General features: G+C 47.0%; 1 protein-coding gene across 1 annotated transcript in view; it reads left to right on the top strand.

Annotated features, from left to right (window-relative positions):
- The window catches only part of LOC120836005, a 365,572-nt gene extending 346,921 nt beyond the window's left edge, over nucleotides 1-18,651 (top strand). The window contains exons 2-5 of the mRNA XM_042286206.1: nucleotides 3,971-4,800; nucleotides 11,510-11,736; nucleotides 17,741-17,920; nucleotides 18,595-18,651. Of these exons, the coding sequence (XP_042142140.1) occupies nucleotides 3,971-4,800; nucleotides 11,510-11,736; nucleotides 17,741-17,920; nucleotides 18,595-18,651 (1,294 nt within the window). The remainder of the gene's footprint in view (nucleotides 1-3,970; nucleotides 4,801-11,509; nucleotides 11,737-17,740; nucleotides 17,921-18,594) is intronic.
- Nucleotides 18,652-26,732: the final 8,081 nt, after the last annotated feature.

Raw genomic sequence — 26,732 nt, forward strand, 5'->3', positions numbered from 1 at the left:
GGCGGCGTCAGGACGCCGAGTTCTGGTTGGACTGATTAGTGGCTAGGCGCTAAGCTAATTGCATTTGTCTCCAGTCCTGGAACGCATTAGAACGCTGAATGCTGGCGTCCGGCGTTTGGCTTTCGGATTCGAACGTGTTCGACGAGTGCAGTGGAGTCATAGGCAGCTAGCTTCAGGTCTACCCACCAATCATTCGAATCATAGACATAACTAGTTGTTGTTGTTGTTGTTGTTGTTTTCTTTTTTAATTAGAGCGAACAAGTCCGTGGTCTGCCTTTCCCGTAGTGTCTCGCGCTCGAAAGCCGGACGCCTCCACTCGGAAACCAGAAAGAGGAAAAGCAACTCATCACTGCCCTATTTGTTTCCTGGGTTCTTGACGCCTATTCGCGACTCCAGTCGCGCTGGTCAGGCAAAATGGCGGACAGGAGGAGGTCATTTTTGTTGTTCAGCACGCAGACCACCACACATTTCGTGCACTGCAGCGTAAAATCGGTGTTGTATATGAAAGCAAAGCAATTTTTCGACAGTAAAAATATTCTTCTAGTCAGTGCGTATACAAATGACACGGCGGAAGCAGAAACAAAATTACTGTAAACGATGTTTGTTTATTTGCTGCCTACGAGAACCGAACACAGATAGCAGACGACAAAGTCGAAACGACCTTTTCTCTTGAGCTTTTCGGCGTTGCCGCTACGCGGCGTCGATTTCTCTGGAGTCGCCAATGACTATTAATCGCTTACAAAAAAGCTAACCGAACGGGTCGAGACCTTGAAGCGCGAAGCGATACGCATCGTGGCGTAGCTCCCCAATTCACCCCAATTGCCGACTTATACGCGCACGGTGACGTCAGTCTGATATCTGAACACGCCAAGCACAGCCCGACTGCGCGCGCAACACGCTCGACTGCGGACGCCGTACGAGCCATACTGGACGAGCTGGGTTACCACGTGGCGACGACGACGCCGGCGCCATCGCCGTGGTATTCGACGATTGAGCTCACGGACGACCGCCCCCAAGAGTGACTGCACACAGGGAAGAGAACGCGACTCGCCCGAGCCCACGCAACACGCGTGGCGGGGAAGGACCCAAAGACGGATACGGCCGTATACACCGACATAGCCGAGAAGACACTGTCGGGGCCGGATGCCTTCGGCCGAACTACGCACGCGAGGGTATGCGGAGTGGGTCGACACGACGAACAACGCAGTCGGCTCTACCCTCCTCGAACCATCCGACGGACTCGACATTACGTGGAACCGAGCTGGAGGCGTTCCTCCACGCCGCGACGTGGGTGTTCGAGAAAACCTCCAACGACAACAGCAACAACAGCACCAGGACCAACACCACATCACGTTCTACACCGACACAGCAGAGGAGCACGAGGGATGCCGACGTTCCTCGTCGTGCTTCATCACCTTATTCTCCCCGGGCCCGCGCGAGGGCACGATTCAAAGGTTGAGCACAACGTCACAAACACTGGAGGAGACGCTCGGCGTATACGTGCGAGGGGATCGTGGATTCCCGCACACTTCTGGCACTGCCGGCAACGAATGAAGCCGACAGCGAGGCGCGGGCGGCGATTCGAAGAAACAATACACAACGGCGCCGAACGCACCGAGGAAGACGTTGTCGCCACCGTCGTGTACTCCGACGACGGTGCCAAAGTATTTATCGTTTATCAAAGGCCTATCGGAAGAGAACAGGAACGACAGCCCCCCCCCCCCCCCCCCACCCCACCCCCCTCCCCACCCCACCCCCTCCGTCGCTACCATCCCCCAGCCGCCAGGAATGACCACTATTCAACGAAGAAGACGTTAAACCTTGTGGCTCTAGCACGAACCGAGAGCCGCCGAGACGAGCCTCTCTGGTCGGCCTGTTCCTCCGATGCCCAAAAACCTACCGAGAGGTGTGCAGACGCTCGTCCGCCGCCTGGCCACCAGCACAGCGATGTCACCTGCAGTGCAACAAAAGTTTTACGGAGACGACCCAGACGACGGCCTGTGCCGCAAGTGCGACTGCGCTGTCGCCGCTGAGACTACGCGGCACCTCGTCTGGGATTGTCCCGCCTTCAGAACGCTGCTCGCCAATACATTGCAAACACTTCCTTCGTCGACTGGGTGCTTCCTATCACGGCCGACAAGGAACACCTCTCACCCCCCTGGTTGCGGCCTGGCGGAGTTTGTCTTCGCAGAAGACGGCCCCGGGCGGCTGCTACGCCTGCGAGGAAGCAAGAGGGAACACCAGCGGCGACGATGACACCGTCGATGGACGCGGCCGGCAACCGCACGAACGACGCCAAAGACCCGTTTGCGTCCCCCCATAACAATTGGAGCGACGGAAACAAGCAATGATAGCGTTCACTGATGCCTTACGGCAAGAGTGAGTCGCAAAGGCAAAATAAAGACGTTCCATCAACCAATCGACACGCTGCCCCCAATGCCATTAATCGGGTTAAAAAGAAATATTGCTCGACAGAAAGCGAAATTAACAAACATTTTACCGAGAGCGTTGCAAATTTGCCTAATTATCAGGGGCGCGTCTCGTTTAACTCGTTAATGAACGCTTACATTGCGCGTCATGACTGTCAGGACGAAGAACGATGACGGCAATAATCCCTATCTGTGTTTGGAAATAATAACTCCTAACTGTGTTTGGAGATTTGTGTTTGTTTTCTGTCCCCTTCTCCAGGGATTATGGTCGTCCTTCTTGTTCATGCTCGCTCGCACCTTTGCATTAATTGCATTTTCATCAGGACGAGCAGCGAAATCCTTCCAACAGTCGTACCCCGAAAGTGGTCGACTATGCGACTGACGTTGTTTCCTTTTCTTTTTCTTTCTATTGTGCTGTATGTCGACAAATCGCTCGACATCCAGCAAACTGCGTGCCATTTGGACGGCGCCTTTGTGTTTCTAATGAGGAAATCTTGTGCGCGTTGGTAAATACGGCCCCCGAAGAGCCGCCGTCGCGTTGTGTGTACATTGCCCGATTGTCAAGCTTCCCTGTGGCAAGCCCGTTGTTGTCAGACTAGCGCTTCTTCTAACTGATTAATAGCTTTTAATATCAGACCTTCCTCCCCCAACAACAACAAAAAAAAAATAATTATTTGTGCAATTTTTTAGTCATTTGGTACTTTATACGAATTTTCTAAATTGATTTTTGTGTCTGCGTTGTCCTTTTATACCTTTTTAAGTGTCTTTCTATCTAAGGTGGCCAGACCGGTTTTGAAATGTGCTTTAGTCGCAAACTTGTATCACGGTTGCAAAGACTGTGGTTTCAGCTACAAGTAGGAAGACGATAAATTTATTCTGAAGTAGCCGGGTGTTTTTAAAACTCCCGGAGACAATTAACCGAATGGGCGGGTTAATATTTTTAGCTGTAGCTTATTTCATCGTACGTGCTACAAATTGGAAGACGACAGATTTATACATCATAGTGATACAATCGAGATTCTTTTGAACTTTTGGAGATAACTGACAAAACGAGTTAACTTTTCCGGACACGACTTATCCCAACGTACGGGCTGAGCTATCAGAACTTTCTCATATGTTTTATACTAAGACGCCGGAGATGATGATGATGCCTTCCAAGATTGAAGTTCATGGTGTGATTTACCCCCTTATTAGTTTACAGGATGTGCAGTATTAGTGCTATGCACAGATCAATATCTCTTTTGTGGGAGCTTTCTATAGGACGGAACACCATTAAGGATAGGCGTAGATTTTGTAAAACCGCTGCTACTACAGCAAAGCGTACGAGCACGATGCTGCCAGTCCTTGTAACATGTAGTACTTCCCGCCCACGTCTGGTAGGTACTTTTCCTTGCCAAGAAAACATCCGCTATAAAGCGTCGACGAAAGGCTTATCAGATTCTTTTGCCGTTTTTTGCTTTCTGTTTTCGTCGCGTAACGGAAACAAAGAGAAAAGTGAAAGCGCCCTCATCCGGTTGTCTTCGTTTCTTTTGCTTACGCAGGGTGCCCTCGCAGTACCTATGGTTCAAAGCCCTCCGGAGGATACGGGACTCCTGGTCCCAACCGTGCGGTGCCGGCGGCGACGGACCCTACCCTAGAAGACCGTCGTGGGCACCCTTGGACACCGTCTCCCTTGCCGTCAGCAACCGGGACACCTCAACCACTGATCCCCGCCGCCCAATGTCCATCGTGACCTTCCATAATGGCTCTTCCTCGGTGCAACCGTCAGACCAGGAGCTCTTGCAATTCCCGGACGGGCACACGGCCAAGCTGTGGCGGACGGGCAATCCCAACGCCAACTCTGTGGTCATCTCGGTGTCCCCGGCCAGGAGCGAGTCCAACAATTCCTTCCAGGACAGCTCGAGCACGGTGGTCGCTGGACCCACACCTATTCTGCGAGGTTCCATGGATGGCAACCTGGAGAACAACAACATTGCTTGCGTCAACGCGTCGTCCGGCAACCACGGTAGCGGAGCGATCCAGCAGCATTTCAAGAAAGGCTTCTCATTTCGCGGCCTCAACTTCCCGCGCCTCACCAACAGCTTCAAGGACGACAAGCTGGAACTGGCCTACCAGGGGTACTCTCATCGGCAGCGGCAGACGGCGCTGGTTATCGTCAATCTCATCGACGTGTTTCTCAAGGTGGCCATGTTGGTGGCGTTCTTTGTGGCGGGAGAATTAGACGAACCGCGGTTGACGTGCGCCCTGCTTCGCAACCTGCCGTGGATTGCGGTGAACTTGCTTCTGTGTCTTCTGACCTACTGGAAGTTCTTCGCCAGCAACTACCTCCATTGGGGAGCGCTGCTAATCTGGATTGCACTCAACGCCGAAGGTAAACTAAATTTATTTAATTTTCTAGTTGTTCCACAATCTAAAATTAGGAGCATAGCTGTGTAATGTAACCCCAATAGTCATCTTAGAAGAAATTTAAATTGCAGCGACTAGCTTGTCGAAAACTTTTTTTCTGGAATTTCAGAAAAAGTGACGAGTACGGATGCGGAGCTGTGATCGGAGTTCAACATGCGCGAGCGTGCGGCATCTATATCTTTGGCTTCATTACCACATAAGGTTGCCCCTAAAATACACTATATTCCGCTTCGAGAAGGCTTGCCAAGCGGGGAAAACTGGAGCCCCAGCGAGCCAATGAAAGCACCAGAGCGGGGACCTTCGTCAAGCTTTTGACCTTTGTCAAGTTACATTGAAACGAAGCATGGACGCTGGAGGTAATTTCCTAAAAACAATCAGCGACCTCGTTGTTCTTGTCCGCTATTTATGGCCGTCATGAGGCAGAGCTGGCGAGCCTTGTGATAGATGCGATCCGGCTAGCGGATGTGTTTGAACGGAAGTCGTCTTGGGTCGAAAAAATCGGAATTGTTGACACAGGCTAAACGAACAGAAGAGCGCGTGTTAGTGCCGTGCTTACACAAAACGAACAGGCCGGGGCATTCTCCGCTTTTCTTGCCATCCTCCCCACTTCCCTTGCCTCTTCTCGCCTTCAACTTCCGGGTTGGGTTTCTGTCGATGTGCTCTGGGAAATCATTAGACCCTATCTCACTAGGTGCGCACAGGGAGGGAAAAGAGAAAGTTTCTCTTACCCCGCTTCTCTTTTGTGTACCCTAGATGCCGCTCTTGTCTCCTTGGGAGATTAACCTGTCACCCTGATTTCGTGCAAAAGCGGCTCGCCTTTGTCTCCCGCCCATGGCGTTCACAGCACTGCGCGCAACTAGCGGGATACGGCAGGGACCAAGGAGCGACTCTGACGTTGCACAGCTGCGGTGTCGCTGCTGTCCGCTCGGCACATTAGGGAGCCTAGGTCACCACAGGTCTCAAACATGGGGCCCGCGACTCTCTGGGATGCAGTCCACATGCGTCCCGCGGCTGCGAGCCCCCGTGCCTCGAGCGACACATGCGCCATCCATAGGATGGATGGTAATGGTTAACCCCTTTCGGGCGGCAGCTTGCGCCACCTACCCTAACATTTTGTGATCCCTTCTTTTTTTAAATATGTATAAATTTTGTTATAACCCCTCCCCCCCTTTTTTAAAGTGATTCCATTTTTTATTTTTATTTGTATTTTTGCACAATTCTGTTGTTTTTTGTTTGTTTTTTTGGGGACCAAGTGTTGCTTCGTTTAAAGACCGACGACCAGTTCGCGCTTTCCACTTTTCCCTTGCTTCCTCCTCTCCCCCCTTCTACCTTGTTCACCGTTGCTGTTTCCTCCTCCCCCATGGTGAGGAGGACCTTCTGCCTTGCAGAATGTCGAGTGTGGTCGTCGGCCTTTAAGTACTTGCTTCTCAGCCCTTTTTCGTGTAAGTCAACCGGAATGGCAATACCAGCGTATAGACGATTGCAAGCTGGGCGACTGGCCGCCGCCATGTCTCTGCTCGAGCAGGCACGCCCGTGCGATTACGAACTTGCCAAAGCTACGTTCACCCGCGCGTTGCACGCGCTTGCACGCATGGGGCACCACTTGTGGCGCCATGCTTGCAATTGTCTATACAAGTGAGAGCTCTTTACTCAAGAAGGTAGTACCGCGGCTGCGTGAACTCTTACGCAGCAGGAGCAACGGCCAAAGGTAAAAAAGCTACGAGCTCGGGCTTCCATTTGTCAGACAATACTTTAAAATGAAAGTATTTTGTGATAATGCTACTATAAAAATTGTAAAAAAAGCAAAAGTTGCCGCATGAGGAGATATTGCCTATTGAGCCTAGTGTATTGTATGACAGGGCGAGGACAGTGTGCTTGCTCTCGGTCTATTGAAAACTGCCAGTACTGTGGTATGGTGGTGTCTTAAATCTTCTTATAACATCAGGCGTGGGTCCAAAGTAGTCGTAAATGCGAATAAAAGGTAAAGAGTGCAAAACGATGAGCTTGCGAAAATCAGAAAGCATAAGGTCTCTCGTCTAATAAAATCTTTAGGGTGACGCTGGGACAGTTAGCTGCTTTGCAACTTAAAACACCAATGCCGTCCGTTTGATTGTTTTTTGTGTTGTTCCAAAATAGCAAAGTATTATTTCCCTCCTTCGTTGGCCCTCGTCCTTTCGGGGGTGGACTATCTGCACCCCCCCCCCCCCCCCCCCCCCCCACAATTCGAATGAGTTTAGACCCTGGTCTAGATTGTAGAGGGGGTCCATCTCAAACCGTGGCGAGCCTTTGCAATTTTTAATGGCGGACGCAACCCGCGCCTATTGGTCGTAAGTGTGCATGCGCTGCATTGAGGCTCGGCGAGGACGAAAGCAGGTGGTAGCTGGCTAGGTGGCGCAAGCTGCCACACGTTACATTAACATCCATCCAGGCCAACACCACCTAGACAGAAGGCCTCCACACGCGTCATCATAGTCAGATCGATCGAGGCGAGAGATTGGGCACGAGTGCTGCGTCAGTGTTCGGCTGCGGCTCGTGGCCAATCAGCGCGTCGAAGGTCGGGCTCGGGTCCAATAGCCGACCGAGCGCGATCCGACTGTGATGACGTTTCATAGAGGAAGAGGAAACCATGCGGAGGCCTTCTGTCTAGGTGATGTTGTCCAGGCGGAGACGCTCGCAGACGACCGACGCGTTCGTCACCTCTTCCCAGCTCGTATAATGCAACCGCGGTCCATACATCACGTGACCCCGGTCCAGCAGTTGGACACACTCTGTGATACAGGCTCTCTACGGTGGAGACGCTCCGCTTCAGGTGAATCTGGTTTCTGCGCGCGCGCAATAGCCACACCTGACGTGGAGAAACGTAAGCTTGTTTGGAAATAACGCGTTTGCGTTTGACGTATGTTTTTTTTTCCTTTTTTTTTTTAGTTTAGCGCGGTGCTCGTGTCGTTCATTGACCCGTTCGCTTATCCTTTTCAAGTATCATAGCCTCCTCTATGCAAGTATACTTCGTTGACACACTCGGGAAGCGTCTAAGCAACGTGACTGCCACGTAGAACGCTTAATCTGACAAGGACGGAGCTCAAAAGCCAGAAAATTAGCATGTCTGCTGCCGTGCAAACTTCGTAGTAAGGCATCACTCTAAAATAGTATTTCATTATTTTGACAAGAAGTGGCGCCGGTAAGGAATGATAGTAATTCATTTACGAGACAGTTAATTTCGTAATTATATATATTTTAATCGATTTTACGTTTAGCAGTATTAAAGAGGCATATAGCCTCGTTGGCAGTGCTTCGTCACTTTTAACAACAATGATGCAGTGTAGCTTTCAATCCGCGCGCATAGAAGTTTACCGCCCCACTATGCACATGGGCGTACCAACCCGGGGGGGGGGGGGGGCAAGGGGGGCGCTTGCCTCCCCCCCTCAGTTCTCAGAGTGGGGGGCAAGGCATGTGTTTTGACCCCCCCCCCCCCCCCTGAAACAGCCGCCACTAGGCAGGGCAAACACTGGCCGGCGGCGCCCAAGGGATTCCAAGGGCACCGCCCCCCGGCCCTGAGGGGGGGGTTGGTTTGCCCCTCCCCCCCCCCCCCCCCCCACACACACACACTCAAAAACAACTTGGTACGCCACTGACTATGCAAGAGTGTCTTGTAGATAACGCTGTCATCATGTCAGCAGACCGTGTCGTTTATATGATGTCTGAGCAGGCTGGCTACGGCTTAAAGAGATCACACTGAGGTCCGCGCTTGCAAGAACATGTCGTCAGTCTTTAAACGCCGACGGAGAGAGGTCAGAAAAGACGGCACGAAATCTGTCTCGCGTTCAGGACGCGGCACAAAGGACCCGGAAGAGTATTAATTAAAATACGCGAGCACACACGCACGCACGCAAAATAAGGATATGCCCCTCCTACACGCGTTACCTTGTTTTCTGCGTCTCTGTAGTGTCAGCGCGGTCTGACCCGAAATCTTCTCAAATCCCGTACGCAATTAGAGGCTCTCCAGGCGTGTGTGTTGGGTGTTTGGAGACGGTCGATATATGTGTTCGAGGGCAAGACAAAAGAAAAACACACAAAAAGAGTATATCGGGCGTTGCGTGCTTCGTTTAATCACTTAATCAATGACCTGGCCCGGAAAAAATATTTACGTTCCTCGGCCGTCCTGCTCCACCTTTCCTATTAGCATAATGACTAAGAATAAAAATGCAAAAAAGAAAAAAAGCACAAGCTTGGGTTTAGTTTTTTATACCTCTGATCGCTTCGAAGAGTTTTGAAAAGGTCACTCGCATGGTGGCTCGAAATATATGGGCCGCCATGGGACCTTGATAGGTGGCGCAAGTCGCCACCCGATTCTAAGGCTTAGCCGTATCTGTCCACATATATGTGCACATGTTTCCAGTTAACGTCTCGGAAGCAAGCAACGTTCTGACTTCCTCATGTCGCATTATCAAAGGCTTGGAAAAAAAAAAAAGAAACTTTCCGTTATTGATTGCTTACGCTGCGTCTGTACACCGCAGCTTTTTGCTTGTAAGCAGGCGAAGCCTCTGTGTACGTTCTGTTTGAGGGCCAACCACACCTCAGCGTAACGTCAAAAACCTGAATTCATGTACTTATCTTTTTTTCTTTTTTTTTTACCTTTGAGAAGAGAATGGTTTATCCGCGGTTTTGACACATGGCTGTGTTCCAAACCTTACTCGAATTATGGTGGCTAGAGAGCCCTACTCGAATGAATACGAGTTACTCCGGCCGATCATGTCACGTACCAAGAGAGATAGTGCAACGCTGAACGCTGGTAGGCTTTCGAGCGCCAAGGTACCACACCTTAAAGGTGTCATGAAACGATTTTCCTACTTCTTCCTCCTTAGCTTTAATCCTCAACTCAAATGCGAGTTGTGAAAGCACGTGGTCGTGACATTCCTTCGGCACCGGTGCGATGACTCCTAGCTTCCACCGTGCTTTTTATGCACACCATAGAACTTGTCATTCCCCAGTGACAATAAGTTCTGTCAGGGCACTCATTGGCCACGAACGCGAATCCGAATGTTCGTCGTCGGATTGATTGTTGACGAGCGCATGCGTCCGAGTGACGCAGTTCTCGTGTCCAATGCGTGAGCTGGGCTCTGCTGACGTCAGTTTGGCGCCGGTGACGCGCTTTTGGAACCGCGGATGTATCATAGTGAAAAGGCGGAGAGCTTTCGAAGGGAAGAAGGTACAAAATAGTCCGCTATATTTTCACATGCTGGTACCGAAAAGCTGGCTTTTGACTTTCTAGCCTCTTTCTTTTGGCCAACTAAACGATATGCGATTAGTAAAGTCCCAATTTAAGATCATTCATCCCAACCCAAAATTCGTTTCATGGCCCCTTTAACCCTAGAGAAAAATCCAGTAATTTTTAAAACACGGCTTTCATCCGTACGTTAAAATGTTCCCCAAAAAAAAAAAAATTTCGAGGTTATGAAAATGGGAAAGTTTGACGAGCCACGTGTGGTGTAGTAAAGGGGAACGGAGGGGTGGGGCAAAATGGTGGCGGGCAGGGGAGGGGGAAGTGGGCGGCGGTGGTTTAGAGCTAGCATGGATGAACGGCTACCATGAGCAGGCACCTGACCGATGAGCCCAAATACTGCCGCTAAAGATACAAAGAAAAAACGCTTTTCCACCATTTATATGGGAGCTTGGCAAATATCTCCTGATGAAATAATTTCAGGAAACTTGCGTATAGTATTCTCCCGCTATTTTCTTATCTTTATTACGGTATTACGCTATACTCTGTTTCACCTTATGATGTACCGCAGGAAAGGCTACAAGCGCGAGCTCCTTGCTCTGGGGCACATCCCGGCGGCACAAGCTCTAGCTGCCAACGCTATGAGCTCGCGCTTCTAGCCTTCGCTGCGGTACAACATAAGGTGAAACGAAGTATAGCAAGACACCTTTAACATCCAAAAAAGACAACGGCTATGCACTTTCTCTTTAAAAAAAACTTCTTTGATGTCGCGGACATTGCATTGTCCGGCTTGCTGTCTCATTTCAGTCAGAAATTAATGGACCCATGTTTCATACCGTGTCAGTCACTTGCTACTGGAACCCTTCGGGTTCTAACAGAGGTTGTTGCGAGGTTTGTTTCCCAAATGATGGCTAGTTGGCCCTTTGAAACGAAAACACGGCTCTACGCTCATACGCGTTTTAAAGAGATTTCTCCCGCTGCTGCAGATTGCAGATGGGGTCAAGAACGTGTCAAGCAGCCCACTGCCGCTTGTCTGCTCCGCCTCCCTCGTTGTCTCTTACTATTAGCGAGAGATAAACAACCTTCGTAAATCTTTTGTGTGAAGGCTCTTCCTGGTACCAGTTTTGCCACAAAAATGTGTTCCTTCTGCGTGCGTGCGTGTGTGTAGCTGTAAAAGTGTATTCGACACGTGTAAGTGTATTCGACACGACGCATGGCAGAGGCCGTGGAATCACGGTCGCACTGCTGATACATTATACAAAAGACAGACTGCGCCCACGTTTGCAATACACATAAAGAAACATGCTTGGAACATCCGTGAGGCCTGTTCGCAGGCATTTTGTCGTGGTGTCTGCGAGCGAACATGGCGTCTTTTTTGTATGGCGTACACGAACGAGCAGCGCGTGACACGGCGGCTCCGGAGGAACTTGCTCCTCCAAAGTCGATTTTTTGCCAGGTAACGGCACCTTCGGCGTCACGTGGGGATACCTCCAGTTCGAACCCGGGGGCGACGTGGCCGGGGACGGATCCTGGCACGTGATGTTCACCGTGTTCGTGACGTACGCCATGCTGCCGCTGCCGCTCAAGTGGTGCATCGTGTGCGGGGTGCTGGCGTCCCTGGGCCATCTGCTCGTCTGCTGCCTCTACAGGGCGCACCTGGACAGACCCGAGTTTGAACGGATGGTGGGTCGGCCTATCTTCGACTCTATTTTGGGGGAATTACTCGCGAAATCAGCATCTATAAAGTCTGTTGCAACTCAAGAAGGTAAGGTGAGGGTAAGACGGGCCGGGGAGGAGGAAGCAGACGGAACGCTAAAGAAAGAAGGTTTCCCCCTTTCCTTTCCAGCGTTCCGTCCGCTTCCTCCTCCCGGCCCGTCTTACCCTCGCCCTGCCTTTCTTGAATTGTAACCGACTATAGTTACAAGTGCCGGTTACCCAAGTTTTAAAAGTTGTTCATTAAAAAGACACTACAATGAAAAAAAATGTTTTTTTTTCTTAAAGGGAAAAGATAGGACACGTATTGGTTTTTAATTTTATTACGCCGTTAGGACGTAATTTAGGTGGAGGTCACAACCCGCTCTAAGCCCCGCCCACAAATCATTTGCCCCGCTTATTACTACTGGATTGGCTCAGCTGCTCGGCCGAACGCGCTAACAAGACTGGTGTCTCCATTGCGCGACATCCGGCGCGTCTAGTCTGGCGTCTGACAACGTCTGCTATAGTTGTGCGAGCAAACACGCGGCAGCCTCCGGCATTCTCTACTATTTCGCCGCCGTCTATCGCCATGCCCGGAGGACGCGGGCATGAACGCTGCCCGTCGGCGTCCGTTTTCGCCTTCGTTCGTCTGTCTGCTGTTCTGCTCCCCCCTCACCCCCCGCCCCCCCCCCCTCTGAAAACTTTTACAACGCTCGCAAGACTCGACCATAAAAGTGGCGTTCTAGCGTTCCATCATGCGCGAGCGGCGGTCCAATAAAAAGGTTTGTCAGTGTCTGTCGATGTGCGGTAAAAAGCGACCGAAAGGACTAAAAAAATCCATAAAATAAATATGCAGTCATTTCAGCTTTTATGTTGTTCTTGTTGTTTCCTTTCTCTTTTAACATGGCATCCGCGAGCAAGGTCAGAGAGCGTCATGACGCACAGTTAAAACGTGATCTAAAGTTATTCGCTTTGGCAGGCTATGTATACTGCAAAACCTGAAAGCTACTTGCCTTTTGAAGGGAAATGACGGGAACATACCAGGACTACCTTGGTACGCGCCGAGCGCCCGATTGCCTCTAGCCGAATGGCTCGCAAATTCTTACACGTGTAACCTCCTCGGTACTGAAAACGTTGTCGCAATCACGACAGTTGCACGATGCACAAAGAAGTGGGGTCATTTTTACGGGCGCCAACATCTTCATTCAACACCAACACGCGCAACGAAAGAAATCAAGACAGATCGGTCAATATAGTGAATGTGGGACGTGACGAAACCAAGCACCGGCACAGCGCTTACGTAGGCGCGTATACTTGCGGAAGTTGTTTGCTGCATACTACGTCAGTTGAGCAGATCTTCCCCTAAACACCTCTGTGAACTCAAAACCACTCGCACTAATACAAGTTGAAGAGCTCAACGAACTTCACTCGTTCAGCATTCTGCAGGCGCCGGGAGCCGTGTTTTTAACGTTTCAAACGGAAGCGGGAGAAGCAACCTCAGAATACATTTGAAAACAATATTGACTCTATCTTAAATATTTGCTTCTCAAACACAAAGAAATAGTCGATTAAAATACTATTTCGGCACGGAGACACACATTTCTAACCAACCTTTCACACGTCAATCATCTCTCCGGCCAGTCAGAGATGTATGCACCTTGTAAGCACGGGGAGGGTCTTAGTGGGCTGTGACCTCCACCTTCTGCACCTAAATTGCCTCTAACAGCGTAAATATTTCTCGGAAATACATTAGTTTTTGTAGTAAAACTTTTTTTTTTTTAATAATCGTGTCCCTTTCAAAATATTTTATTTCATTTTTGTGTTTTTGTATAAGATCGCTCACTTCTTAAGACCGAATTAGCTCCAAACGTAGTTCAAAGGAAGCTCCGGCGATTTTATGAGCTACCCAAACTAACCACAGTTTCGGAATACCCGGATTTTTTTCTTCCCGACTTGCTATTTATCATCTCTGAATTAGAAACAGCTAACAGGAAAACGGCAAATGAATGTTACGCCAAAACAAACACTTATAATTTCCGTCACCTTCCAGTGACTTGACGCCACAAAAATCGAGCAGACCGTCTAAAAAAACGCATTACGCTTCGTCATATTATTTTTATAAGTCGTCGGGACGAAGTGGGTACTGCCCCAATTACATTTGACGTCGCGTCTCAACCTCTCAGACCTGAATTAAAAAAAAAAAATACAGTTACTTTGCGAAAAAAAACTATTGCGACTTCTGACTTAGGTTACATGTTCAAATGTATCTATTTACCAGTTTTAAGGCAAATCAGTGACTCTCAAAACCTTTTGCCGTACCATATGTGTACTATATTTCACGTTCAGACATTAAAGCCCCAAAACAGGTAGCTACAAATGCGCACGCTTGTACACATTTCTTATAAGTTATGTAATTATAGCTAAGGTTACATGGTCAGCGACTTTTCGCAATATCGGTTTCAGTAAATAAGTAATTATTAGCATGCAAGGCTCTTTTATGCAATGCCAGAATCAATAATGACCCAGCACTTTTGAGTGCCTGTCCGGCTGTTCACCATATTCGAAGCCACTGCTCCAGCAGTTCACATTCGCTAGGCTTACAGGATGGTTAAGAATTCAAGCTGTAAATATAGTGACACTTTTTTTTTTAATTACTACGTCATTAAGAACGCTACAGCGTTGTCGTTTTTGCATCGTGGTAATTCGATGTAAAGGCAAGATTAAATGAAACCCAGTTCCCAAGCGCCAAAGGTGGGTGAATTGAGGTCAACGCTTTACGTTTCCTCTTTGTGCAACGATTTTACAATATCACCGCAAAAGTAGTTTTCACTCAGTAAATTACAAGCACAACTACTGCTACTCAAAAGTGACGAAATGTAGTGACAAATTGTGCCAAAAGGTATTGAAAGTTCAGTACTTGGATATGCGTACTTCAGCCACTGTCTAACAATGCTTTTAATTTATGCTCACACACTAGGGTGTTTTAGTAGGCCGTTTCCGCAGCCCGCTAAGCACCGGCTTAAGGGGTGTCCAAACAGGACACTACAAAACGCGCGACTCCGACGAATCGTGAAAATTGAAGCGGACGCTCCCGCTTCCATTTTCACGATTTGTCGGAGTCGTGCTTTTTGCAGTGTCCTTTTTGGACACCCCTTTAGCGCTCCGTAACCATGAACTATGCAGACAAGGCTGGCGGCGCGCATGCGCAGCTTCGGCGTTTTCTTTACGGGTTCCATAGCGGAGGGGAAAAACGATCTACTACAACTCCCTATTATAGGGTTTCGCAGCTCAAAGATGCCCGTGAAGCAACTCTCCCAAAGATTCCTCACCATTTATAGCATTCATTTTACAGCGGAGTTGTTAAGGGCTGGTTTTTCCAGGATCGTGTCCCCCGGCAAGAAATGAAGACACCGAACTCTGGACACCTACCGCCATCTATGAGCGACGGCGGCAAGCCACGTATCTGGTTGCCGCCGTCGCTCATAAATGGCGGCAGCCTTTCCACTCTGGCTTGCCGACTTGCGGCCGGCCATCACTTTCCATTGTACAGCTCCGCTGGTCTTCCTTCTTCTCCACAGTGGAAAGGCTGAAAGTGTTTTGTTATAAATTTCTTCGCAAATGATTACTCACAATGCAGACAAAACCAACCGTTGGAAATCCCTTGAAAAGAGTTTTGTTCCTCGTTGAGAATAATTTTTTCGCGTCGAGGTTCGTGCAAAGAAGCCTGCTTTGTTAGCTGAGGTACCGCTAGAAGTAATGAGGACTTTTTTTTTTTTTTTTAAGCTAGTTTGTTTTTCGATCTGCAACGAATTTTAGCGAAGTCAAAACACGAATAATGGAGAAAAACAAATTACGGTATAATACGCCACCTGCTGCATTTGTTACGGTGGTCGTTGCCTCAGAGTTCATACACACAGCGTGCTGATACCAGAGCCCTCGGGCTCATCTAGTAATTGCACTTCTCTCATTAAGGCGTGTTCCCTCAATGGCGTCACCGCGCATAAAAAAAATAATTAATAAGTCAAGAGGAAAAGCACTAAAGACATTTCCCACACGGCTGATAATTACTGCGTTTCGTAGCCAAAGGAGCACATACTCAACAACTTCAAAGGAACTTGCCGAGGAGAAATCGACCTAGGGCTAGTTCGTCTTTTTTTTCTTTCTCTCTCTCTCTCTCTCTCTTTCTCTCTCTCTCTCTTTCTTTCTTTTTCTCTTCGGTTTCTTGCGCAAGCTTAGCACAAACAGTACCACCGCCACTGAACGGTTGCTCCGTTTGTCTGTTTTGTTTGTTTGTTTGTGATTTCGAGCGAAACTGTCTTTCATCCCTACATGTGCTGGAGCAGGACAGACGCACTTATCTGCTAGGCGTACACACACGCACTGATCCTGTTTGTAAAATTCTCCAGTTGAGGCGGTTGCGAGCTAAACAAATGCGGTCACGGTTACGAAAAGCTTCGAGTGTCACTCAAACTGATCACGTGTGACCTCGCTTCGCTCGGACTTCCATATTTCGCGTTTCAAAATGCGGCTCTGAGTACTAAAAGGATGGAAAATCATAGTATATTCTACTCGCCAGAGCGTCTCTAGCCGCAGTGCACTATTGATCAACTATGGCGAAGCCCGCTATCGCGACTGTGACCCGCACTTAAGCCGGGGTCACACCGCTCATACCTTATACAAAAGACAGTATGCAAACACGGGTCACCGCAGTATCCCTGGTTTGAATGCCGCGTGCACCAAGTTTCCACATTGCGAACTCATTGCCGTGCGGCATTCGAAGCACGAATCTCACGGTGACTCGCATTCGAATCTGTATGCAGACTGTCTTTTGTATGATGCATAAGCAGTGTAACCCCGGCTTTAAGCAAGTTACTTGCATATGTATCCGTGATTTAGCTTAATTACGATTATTGCGTCTTGACTGATGTGCAGAATGGGCAAACTCGCTAAGGCTCGCTAAGGAATTTTTGACAAGATTCCGACTCGCACAGAAGTACCGCTCTTGGGGGGGAAGTAAGCACACGAGTGGTACTTCACCTGACAGATTGTACCGGAAAGTCAAACTTGTTGTATTAATGTTAACTTAAAGTAGCGTCCGATGCCCTTGCTATAGAAGGGTAACTTGACCCCTGAAGTACGCAGCTGAAGACTGCAAAGCAAGACTGGTGTTAGCTAGCTTTCCTCGAGGATTACTGGGCCATTGCTTTGATCTGCTTGTTTTCGTGTTCCCTTACCCGGACTACGTCACGTTTTCGCTCCGTCTCAGCGAAACTGGGCAACGCTGGCCAACTCTGATCTCGTTTTAACATCGAAGTTAAGAGGAGTGCGTGGACGCTCTTCAGAAGGGTCCTTCTAAGTCGTGTGCTCGCGTCCGTGCCTCTGACCACGCTGCAACATCTCTTGACCGGTGCTGTAATAACCGCATCAAAGCCTGTGCACTTGAGTTCTGACGTCATCGTATTGATATGGAGCGAAAACACGAATTGAACACGAGGGCCGCGTCAGAGCTTGACTTGACCTCGTGTCGAAGTATATATGCTCGGCATCGTGCTCGAAATTCGGCTGCTGAGTTGCAGCCGATCGCCTGTGATGACGTTCTTTGGAGGAAGATGACGATGCTCGCAGGCCTCGATTATTCTATACTCTTCGTCACATCAAAAAAAAAAAAAAAGACGCTTGGTGCATTGTTTATATATGCTGCGAGAAGTAGTTCCTACAAGATATGATTGTCTAAGGAAGAAATGATATACTTTTTGACGTTTCAAACGTGTATGTCTTGATAAAATGACATAACTCTAACCTAGAATGCACCCGCATATATCTTAATTCTATACATGAAGAGGTGAAATTAATAACGCTCCGCTAAAAAACAAGGTTGTTTTTTTTTTTTTTTCTTTCTTTTTACGGATTTAAAGAATACGAGTATAGGCGTTGTTGGGGCTGGAGGAACAAGTTACCTTACTTTAATTTTTGCTTCCGCGCCTCTCTGCAGATCCTCACCAACGCGTGCCTGTACGCCTGCATCAACTTCGTGAGCATGTACACCAAGTACCTCACGGACCGGGCCCAGCGAAACGCCTTTCTGGAGACGCGCAGATCCATCGAAACAAGGTACAGGACCGAGAAGGAAATCAAAAAGCAGGTAAGAGCTCATTTACTTTATGATTCTTTTGTTTTTTTCCGCGGCCTTTTCCTTTTACACAAGGGCGCCGCCATCTTGAATTGTCGTCACTTCCAGTATGGGCGAAAACATTACTTTGCCGACGCCACGCCAATAGAAGACATTTAGGATATAAGCCTAACCGTCACACGTTCTCGTTTTGGCTCCCCTCTATTTTTTTACTGGTTACAGGTTGAAACGTTTTACTTTTTTGTCGTCGCCCGTACTGGAAGTGACGTCAATTCACAGTGGCGGCGCCCCTGTGGAAAATGTCTGTACATGGGTTGCACGTGACGCCATTTAAAGAGCGCTCCGATGACCACTGGATAAGAGGGAAAGAGGGAGCTCCCCTCTTATCAGGATCCTCTTTTGTGCCTCCCGGATTTGCACTTCTCCTCCCAGAAGATTATAGAAGATTAACTCGTCACTCAAAATTCTTACAAAAGCATCTTTCCTCTCCTCCTCTTACATGGTGGTCAAAAGTATGCGATGTGATGTCAGTGCAACCCACGCATACGAATCCGGCGAACGCTGGACGCCGGCAGTCGGCGTTTAAAAGCGTTCGAACAGCGAGTTAGAAACAAAGGCAGCTTGCGTCCACCCGCTCATCATTCCAACCAGAACTCGGTGCTTTCCTATCCCCGAGCTCTCTCATCTCCTCCTCTTCCTTAATTTGTACTCGTAAGCAAATAGACGAGAGGCAGGACTGCTACTCGAATTCACAAGTAACGAATCAAAGCTAGCAGTAACAAAACGCGGATGATTAGATTACCATCGCGTTCCGCCACTGCTACCTTTGCGCCTGCTGCTCAAGTGGTAACTTTGGTGCGCCCCCGAGTTGCCCACGAGCTTCAAGTTGTTCTAAAATTTATTGATATAGAGGTTTTCGATTATGCTCAACATGTTTATAATTGAAACCATATGATTAATTTTACTAATAAAAAGTTACGTAAGCAACTTTAGTTAATTATCCGACTTATCGCAAAGATGAGCCACCCACATAATCTCTCTCTGGCAGTATAACTCACATTCACAAACTGTATTAGTGCATCTTTTACGAATGTTTTGTAATAAATATGTTCGAATTAAAATGAAACACCCGGTGTATGCATATATATATACGCGTATATATTAGATGTCTGGCAGAACGAAACTTTACGTGAATATAGTTACTTTACGGAGGAGTTGAGCCTTTAGTCATTAGCACTATTTGCAACCTTATGTAGAAAAACGAAGTCAGGAGCCTTTCTTCTCTCGAACAAAAATGGAAGAGAATATGTTTCTAGCAGATATTTGTGGTAATAATAAATACGCCGTACTGAACTCCTGTCATAAACCATAGGGATTAATCATTTTCTAAAAGTGTTCAGTATTCATGGTCAGTGTTATTATTAATACCGAATTTCATATCACGGACGCAATTTGAATCCACCGAACCTACTAAAGAGTCGAAAAGATGGCTCAAGCTATAAGGGTTTTTAACAATTTATTCACAAGCCTGAAATAACTCCCAATGTTTTTATCGTGCTGCCCATAATAAAAGGTCTTTTTTATGTTAAGACACTATCCAACCGAACGCCAACATATCTCACAAGAGAGACACGTTGCACCGGCATTCCATTAAGATTATATGTGTATAGTCGACAGCATTATACTGTGACGTTGGCACAACGAAAACAGTTTGGTTTTTGAAGGGTTCAGTAGCAACTGGTTTTCTTTGCACCAGAGAAGCACGTCACACATTGCATTGTAGTATATTACAATGAATCAGTCTTACGCGTCCTTATTTTTTTTGTATTTTTTGCGTTTAGATAATTTATATTTGATATCTGTCAGTTGAAGTTCCACCGTTGACTATTATTCTAATGTGTGCCTTTTATTATCAACGAGAGAAGAATTGGTATTAAATAATCGCGTTAAATTAATTACCTTAAATTTAGACACAGATGTTACGGCGACCACATCCAAAAGTGCAGCTGAGCTTAAAGAAGCAAGGAATGTAGAGCGCATTCCAATGGTCAATATTGTGACATCTGATAGAGTCACCACAGATGATACGAATGTATTCTTAACTGGTAGCTGTTTGGATAGCATAGAAAGAGAAACAAATAATTGGCTGGAGCAATTTCCTTTATGGTTAGGCTCAAACCAGTTAGAGCTGAATACTGCAAAGACTAAGTACATTATTTTTAGAGCAAAAAATAAGCCCATAACTAGCGAAATTAGTACATCTTTTCAAAACTCGAATATTGAACAAAAGGTAAGGGCGCAAACGAGCTGGTGGTGGTTAAACATTTCGACAAAAGTCGAAATGTTTGTCCCAGTCTCGGGGTTTTTGTCGAAATGTCGAATATTGAACGCGTGGAATCCTTTAAATTTCTTGGTGTTCGTTTTCACGAAAACCTATACTGGACTTGTCAAGTGAACGAACTCCGAAGGGATATTTCTAGATCAATTGGTTTAATTTGTAAGCTTAAATACCTTCTTCCAGCCTGGTTAAAAAAACAGCTGTATATATCTCTGATTCACTCGAGGCTGCATTACTGTATATTGGCCTGGGGGACGACTACAGCAAGTAATATTAAGCAATTATTTACATTGCAAAAACGCGCAGTTAGGTCAATTGATAATTTACCTTGGAGTGAATCGACTGCCCCTAGCTTTATTAAACATGAAATATTAACGTTAGACAATCTTTTTTTGCCTAAAGGTCGCCAATTTCAGTTCATACTCAAATAAACACGAATCCCGCAATATTTTACGAAACATATTTATCCAAGCAAACAAATTACAACTTGAGACACCAGCAGTTTTCAAAACCTAAAATAATAACTAATTACGGTACACAAAAAAATATCCTACCAGATAGCCGATCTTCTTAACAGAAATTATTGTGTATTCGAATTAGCCCAGACAATAGCGTCCATGTTTCTTTTCAAAAAATACCTTACGGTATACTTCAATGTGCCTAGTGTGTATTCCTAGTAGAGTTCACATCAAAATAGATTGTACATTTTTTGTGTCTCATATTTTTATCTTCTCAGATATTTTTTAGTTCTTATTTATGCTGTTTTTGATTTATTTCCTGTGCCCTGCTGCTGAGTGCTGTAACCGGGGGTTGGGACCTAGTCAGGTGATTCGTTTTCGCCTTTTGTCCCAACCAGGGTGTAAGATAGACAGGTGGGGAAACGGCCCATAGAAACCTACCGCAGCGCCGTGACCGGATTGTGTACTCGTCTGCTTGCGGGTACCCCCGGTTTGCGACAGATGGCGCTGCGGCGAGAAGAAAAAAATTGGAATCGAATTTGCATGGAACTTTATTGGAGAGTATGCAAAATAAACAGAGAGCACGGCAGTCCTCCACTGAAAATCCACGAGAAATCTTCTCCGTCAGTTTAGCCGGTCGCCACCGTTCGCCCACCCGGAGTGAGAGTTCGCGGTGCTCCACATAGATGGCGCCACAGAAAAAGAGAACACCGAGGGGGACACAATGCGGTCGCTCATTTGGCTCTCGTTTCCCCACCTGTCTATCTTACACCCTGGTCCCAACCTCCCTGACAATTGTGTCAAAAAAATAAATAAACAAACAAACAAACAAACCTCCAAAAATTATTTCTTTTTTTTTTTTTTTTGTAATTTCATTTATTGATATTTCTTTACGGTTGTCTCTTTCGAGAATACATCGTAAGGATTAAAGCCGCCTGTTCGCGCGGTTACTTTTCCTTTTTTTTTTTTTGCGAGAAGCATATTTGAAGAAGGAAAAATGTGCAGGCGAGCTCGTTAGGAAGACATGATAAAAACAAAACAGCGCAAAAACAAGGACGAAGTGGAAGAAACCACAGGACACAGTGCTGACTTTCAACTGAAGATTTATACGTGTAGGCGTCTGTTATAAATGGCAAACATGCCACCCAAGAAAATCAAGGAAAAAACACAAAAGATGCATAACATGCCACGTTTTCAATACAACACTGTCTGCTGTTGCTGTGCGCTGTATTTTCTTCGTCCTTGTCTTCGCACTGTTTTGTTTTTATCATGTCCACTTACCAACTAGCCCAAACTTCTACGTTAATCAACTATATTTGCTTAGGAAGCACCATAATCTGAACCCTGAGACACGGAGGAAAAAAAATGACGTACAAAACGACGCGAAATTTAAAACGCAGCTGGGTTTATTCGCAACCACAAAAAAAAAAAAAGAGAAAACATTTACTCGGAGAGGAAAGAGAAAAGACTAAAAAACATGCCGCCGCAAAGATTTGACGAAACTCAGCCAGACGGTCTTACCTACGACCTAGACACGGCCCCAACAGCAGACACCCGCTGCCAAACGACCCGACACCAGTTAAAGAAATACAAACAAATAGAAAAAAGAAGGCAGGCTTACTCGCGAGCGATATGTCTGTACTTCCTCACGGGCTAAAGCTGTTGTGAGCGTCCCCTCCCATTTCATGTCGTGGGCTCGTCTTTCCAAAAATCTATGCTTATTTTTTTCTTTTTCCCTTTGTTGGTCAGGCCAAACAGTGGCGTTGTTTCGGAAAGGATGGCGGAAATCCAATAAACTTGGTTATGTCGTTCTTGGTTCGATTATAGAAAAACAGACACAAGAAAAACATAAAGGACTGTAAAATTTCTCTTTCTTCCTCGTTTTGTTTTTGTTTTTGGTTGTTTTGATTGACATCCGCATAGCCTAGGCTGCATAACTCTTCGAAATTGGGAAACTGACTTTTATGTTGTGTGTCTTTTGGACTGTTTGCTCGAGGCTGTTTTCGTATTTTTCCAGGCGTGTTGAATCTTTCCCGACCCCGTTGCCTTTTTTATGTTGTTTTGTAAGACGTGGCCCGAAATTCGAGACTTTGAAGATATTGAAAAGAGAATACTACTTTTTTGTTGTTTCTTTTCACGAGTGTGTGCATAAGCCGCTGACACGACATAATACTCGTCACACTGGCAAATCTAACAGGAACTGAACTATCTCGTGTTTGCGTGTTTTATTTTATCCAGAAATCACATTGGGTCATCATCATCCACTCTGTAAAGTTTCCAGTATTCATTTATGATAATAATCGGTGGATATGTTTGCGAGTCTATTTATTATTAAAATAATGGTATATTTGGACGATTTGTTTCGAACAGACGCGAATAACGGTGGTTATCGGGGGAAAATCTCGTAAAAAAGCTAAAATTTCATATCTAAGAGGGCAGGGTTTCGAGACAATAAAGTCCTAATTGAAGCAAATGTTTTCAAACCGTGACATTTCTCGGTCTTAATTGATTTTGTATTTGGACATAAACGAATGTTAATTGTAGTTTTTCGTTCTTAACAGATTTTCTATTTGTGACACCGACGAATGTTTATGGATGGTTTTCGGTGGAAACCGGAAAGTCTACGGTCTAGCTTTTCCGCATTAACTGTTCTCTTTATTGATATTTCTAGATCTGGTTGCCCTCAAATTCATCAAAACAAATGGAAATACAATTTTAAAAAGAAGTCTGCAAATTCTTAAGTGTATTTGTGGCAGACATCCCAAAAAATTCGGCTGAGTAAAGAATTTACCTGTGCGAACCCCATCAAACTCCTAGATACGACACCCTTCGTTTTCCCTCGACTGAGCGCTCCCAGTTCCATAAAATCCATTTCAACGTTCGCCGGCCGAATCGAACAAGAACAGTTTTTCGGTCCTGATATGTTCGCTCTGGAAAATCCCAACGAGCCTTTCGTTCTTCAGTTTGGAAACGCACGAGCATTTTAATGAGCTGCGCTCGAAGTGAGACACTCTGCACCCTCCCTCCTCGCCTTCCATTTTCCCGTTTCCGGCATCCGCACTCTCATGTCCGGCGCTTACAGAGAAAACATAAGACGGACAAAAGCAAGCGCCGCGTGTTCCTGTTACTTCCTACAAAACCACCCATAATGTGTCACCCGGGTGTCACCGAGTGTGCTAGATTATATCCTTATGTTATTTAGTAAGGAAGCTATCGATGAACAAATGAATACATGATAGATCGATTTATAGGTAAATAAACGAAAGCGTAGCTGATACCTTTACCCTTGAACCGGGCGGTTACCTGCGCCACCTAGCCAAATAGTATTTTGAACTCCAGATTAAATTATTCTTCAGTTACTTTATTCAGATTTAGCCTTTACCCGTTCCCGCACATAATGCCCGTTGAATACACTTCTTAGTATTTGACTCTGTAGATCCTAGTCCTCAATGTTCTGCCAATGTTCTGCGCCATCTAGCCGCTCAGCCGGAAGAGTTGTTGTCTGCTTGTTAGGACTACTTACGTATTCGTGATGAAGCTTGCTGTTGCTGGTGAAGCCGCTGTTTTTTAAACCATTTTATGTTGAAGTTGTTATTCTTGACTGCTCATACAGTATAGCATTACCCAGTGACCTCAGAAAAAGACAGTTGAGAATGAGTATAATCTTGGCTTATACCAAGTTTCTAACAAACTCCAAAAACGCGCATGCATGGCGTCAACGAATGAAAACAGAGTTTAGATAGTCGACGACGAATACATGAAGAGTCAAGTACACCGCGCGACATCGTTAGCGCGTACACGGCATCGGTGCTTTTGCACATTTTATTATAAGAGAAAAGTGACTATCACAAAATCTTACGACTTAAGCCGGGGTCACATTGCTCATACGTCCTACAAAAGTCAGTCTGCAAACACGAGTCACCGCAATATCCGTGGTTCGAATGCCGCATTGCCGTGCGGCATTCGAAGCCCGGATCTCGCGGTTACTCGCGTTCGAATCTGTATGCAGACTGTCTTTTGTAATACGGAAAATCAGTTTGACACCGGCTTTAGGCTACTGCCCTAAGGCTGCATATACACTGGCGTTCGAATCTCAAGCGCGAAGCGGATTCGCTTGTTTTCATCATCAACTGTATGCGGAGGGCAAGTTCGTCTGCTTCTTGCGCAGGGGGTAGCGGTGACGTCAGAACGCCGAGCCCTGATTGGCTGATCGCGACCCCCTATCTGAGCGTCGTCTGCTCCTTTGCAACGTCGTCTGCTCGGAACGTCGTCTGCGTCTGTCTTGCCTTTCCTGCGACTTTCGGAAGTGCAGAGGACAGATTCACGAAACGATCTTACGCCAAAAATGTGCGTAAGACATAACTTAAGAACAAATTCGTATTCACGAAACGAAATTTTCGTGAGTTTTGCGCAGGTTACGACGAAATCCTACGACAGCTCCGAAGCTGCATGTCTTACGCACTTCTTACGATCAAATCAGCATGGCCGACAGCGTCGCGGTCGCGACGACCCACGGACGTTTATTTTTCTACGTGCGCTTCACACGCGTTCCGACTTCAAGCAGAAGAAAAAAGTAAAAAGTACTTGAAACGGACCCCGACGAACAAGAGCGCTGGATCCACGAACACCCGGGAAAAGCTCCAACGGCCACGATTCCACCGAACGCGACCAAGCGAGCACGGCAGTTAGGCCTAGCAGGCACTCCGCGACTCGGCGACCGTCTGCCCACGATCGGCGGGTGTGCTGTATGGAATATGCCCGCGCGACCCTTGTGAACCCTTCCCGTATTATACTTTGATCGCTGACCTCAGTTTTAGATTAAGAGGTCAATTTCTTCGTCTTGTTATCTCCTTGTTTTCCGAGGCAACGGTGACTCTCGCCGGTGAAAAAGTGGTGAATCTCCGGCAGACGCAGGAAAGGTAAAGCAGCCATCGCTTTGACTAGCAGACGTAAAGCAGACGACGTTAACTGCGCCAACCCACCGACGCCGTTAAAGAATGAGGGGTTTCGCCGCACGCGAAAGGAGGGAAAAAGTATTTGGGGGGTAACTTGCGGACACTAACACGCACTCTCGGTTCTTACCAAACAAACCTCGGCGCCTCGGGACACCTAGTCGCCAGTGAGTCCTTTGACTTCCCTCCTTGATGCGCGTGTGCTAGTTTTTAGACAAAAACAACGTACCGCTCGAGTTATTTCGTCTGCCCTCTCTGGAAGGCGAAGTCGCACGAAAAATATACAGACAGACGCAGACGACGTTGCGAGCAGACGACGTTGCAAAGGAGCAGACGACGCTCAGATAGGGGGTCGCGATCAGCCAATCAGGGCTCGGCGTTCTGACGTCACCGCTACTTTCTTTCTCGTGCGCAGAAGACAAAAATGAGCCCACTTGCGAGGCGTATTGCATCTTTAAGCAACCGCTTTCATACCCGCTTTTGCGAATGCGGTTGAGTCGCCAGTGGGAATGCGGAGTAAATGAACACTTCTCACTACAATAACAATTATAATAACAGTCTTATGCTAAACAAAAAAACTGGCGATTGTTCATTTGCATTGACAATGACGCGTTATACTTTGTCTCATCCTACGAACGACTAAAGGCCAACGCCACGGGCCGCCAGGTCCAATCACGTTCCACGCTATAGTGCTCGAATCCAAAAGCGCCGCATCATTTCTACAGCTTCGACGCTGCAAAGAGCCTATATGTCGTTGCTTTCTTTGCGATGTGAAATTGTTAGGTCATTCAGTGCTGTTCGATTCAAACCACTGTCCACCCGTCCCCTTATCAGTGATCCGACACGCGGGCACCGATACCTGCATCGAAGCGAAATACCGCACAATTTCTAAGTGGCTCGTGATTGGATCTGGCGGTCCGTAGCTTTCGCCTTTAGCCCATCGTAGGTTGAGACGACAAGATTAGCTGAAACACCCGATCCGAACGTTTTGTGCGTTTGCGATTCCCAAAAGCTCAATTATATGTCAATTTGTCAAATAGTTCGTAGTATTGGACATCAACTTCGCAGTCTATTTTTACTTCGAACCAAAGCTTTCTCAAAAACTG

The sequence above is a fragment of the Ixodes scapularis genome, unplaced genomic scaffold (genome assembly GCF_016920785.2).
Source record: "Ixodes scapularis isolate PalLabHiFi unplaced genomic scaffold, ASM1692078v2 PGA_scaffold7__128_contigs__length_106722199, whole genome shotgun sequence".
NCBI classification, from domain to species: domain Eukaryota; kingdom Metazoa; phylum Arthropoda; class Arachnida; order Ixodida; family Ixodidae; genus Ixodes; species Ixodes scapularis.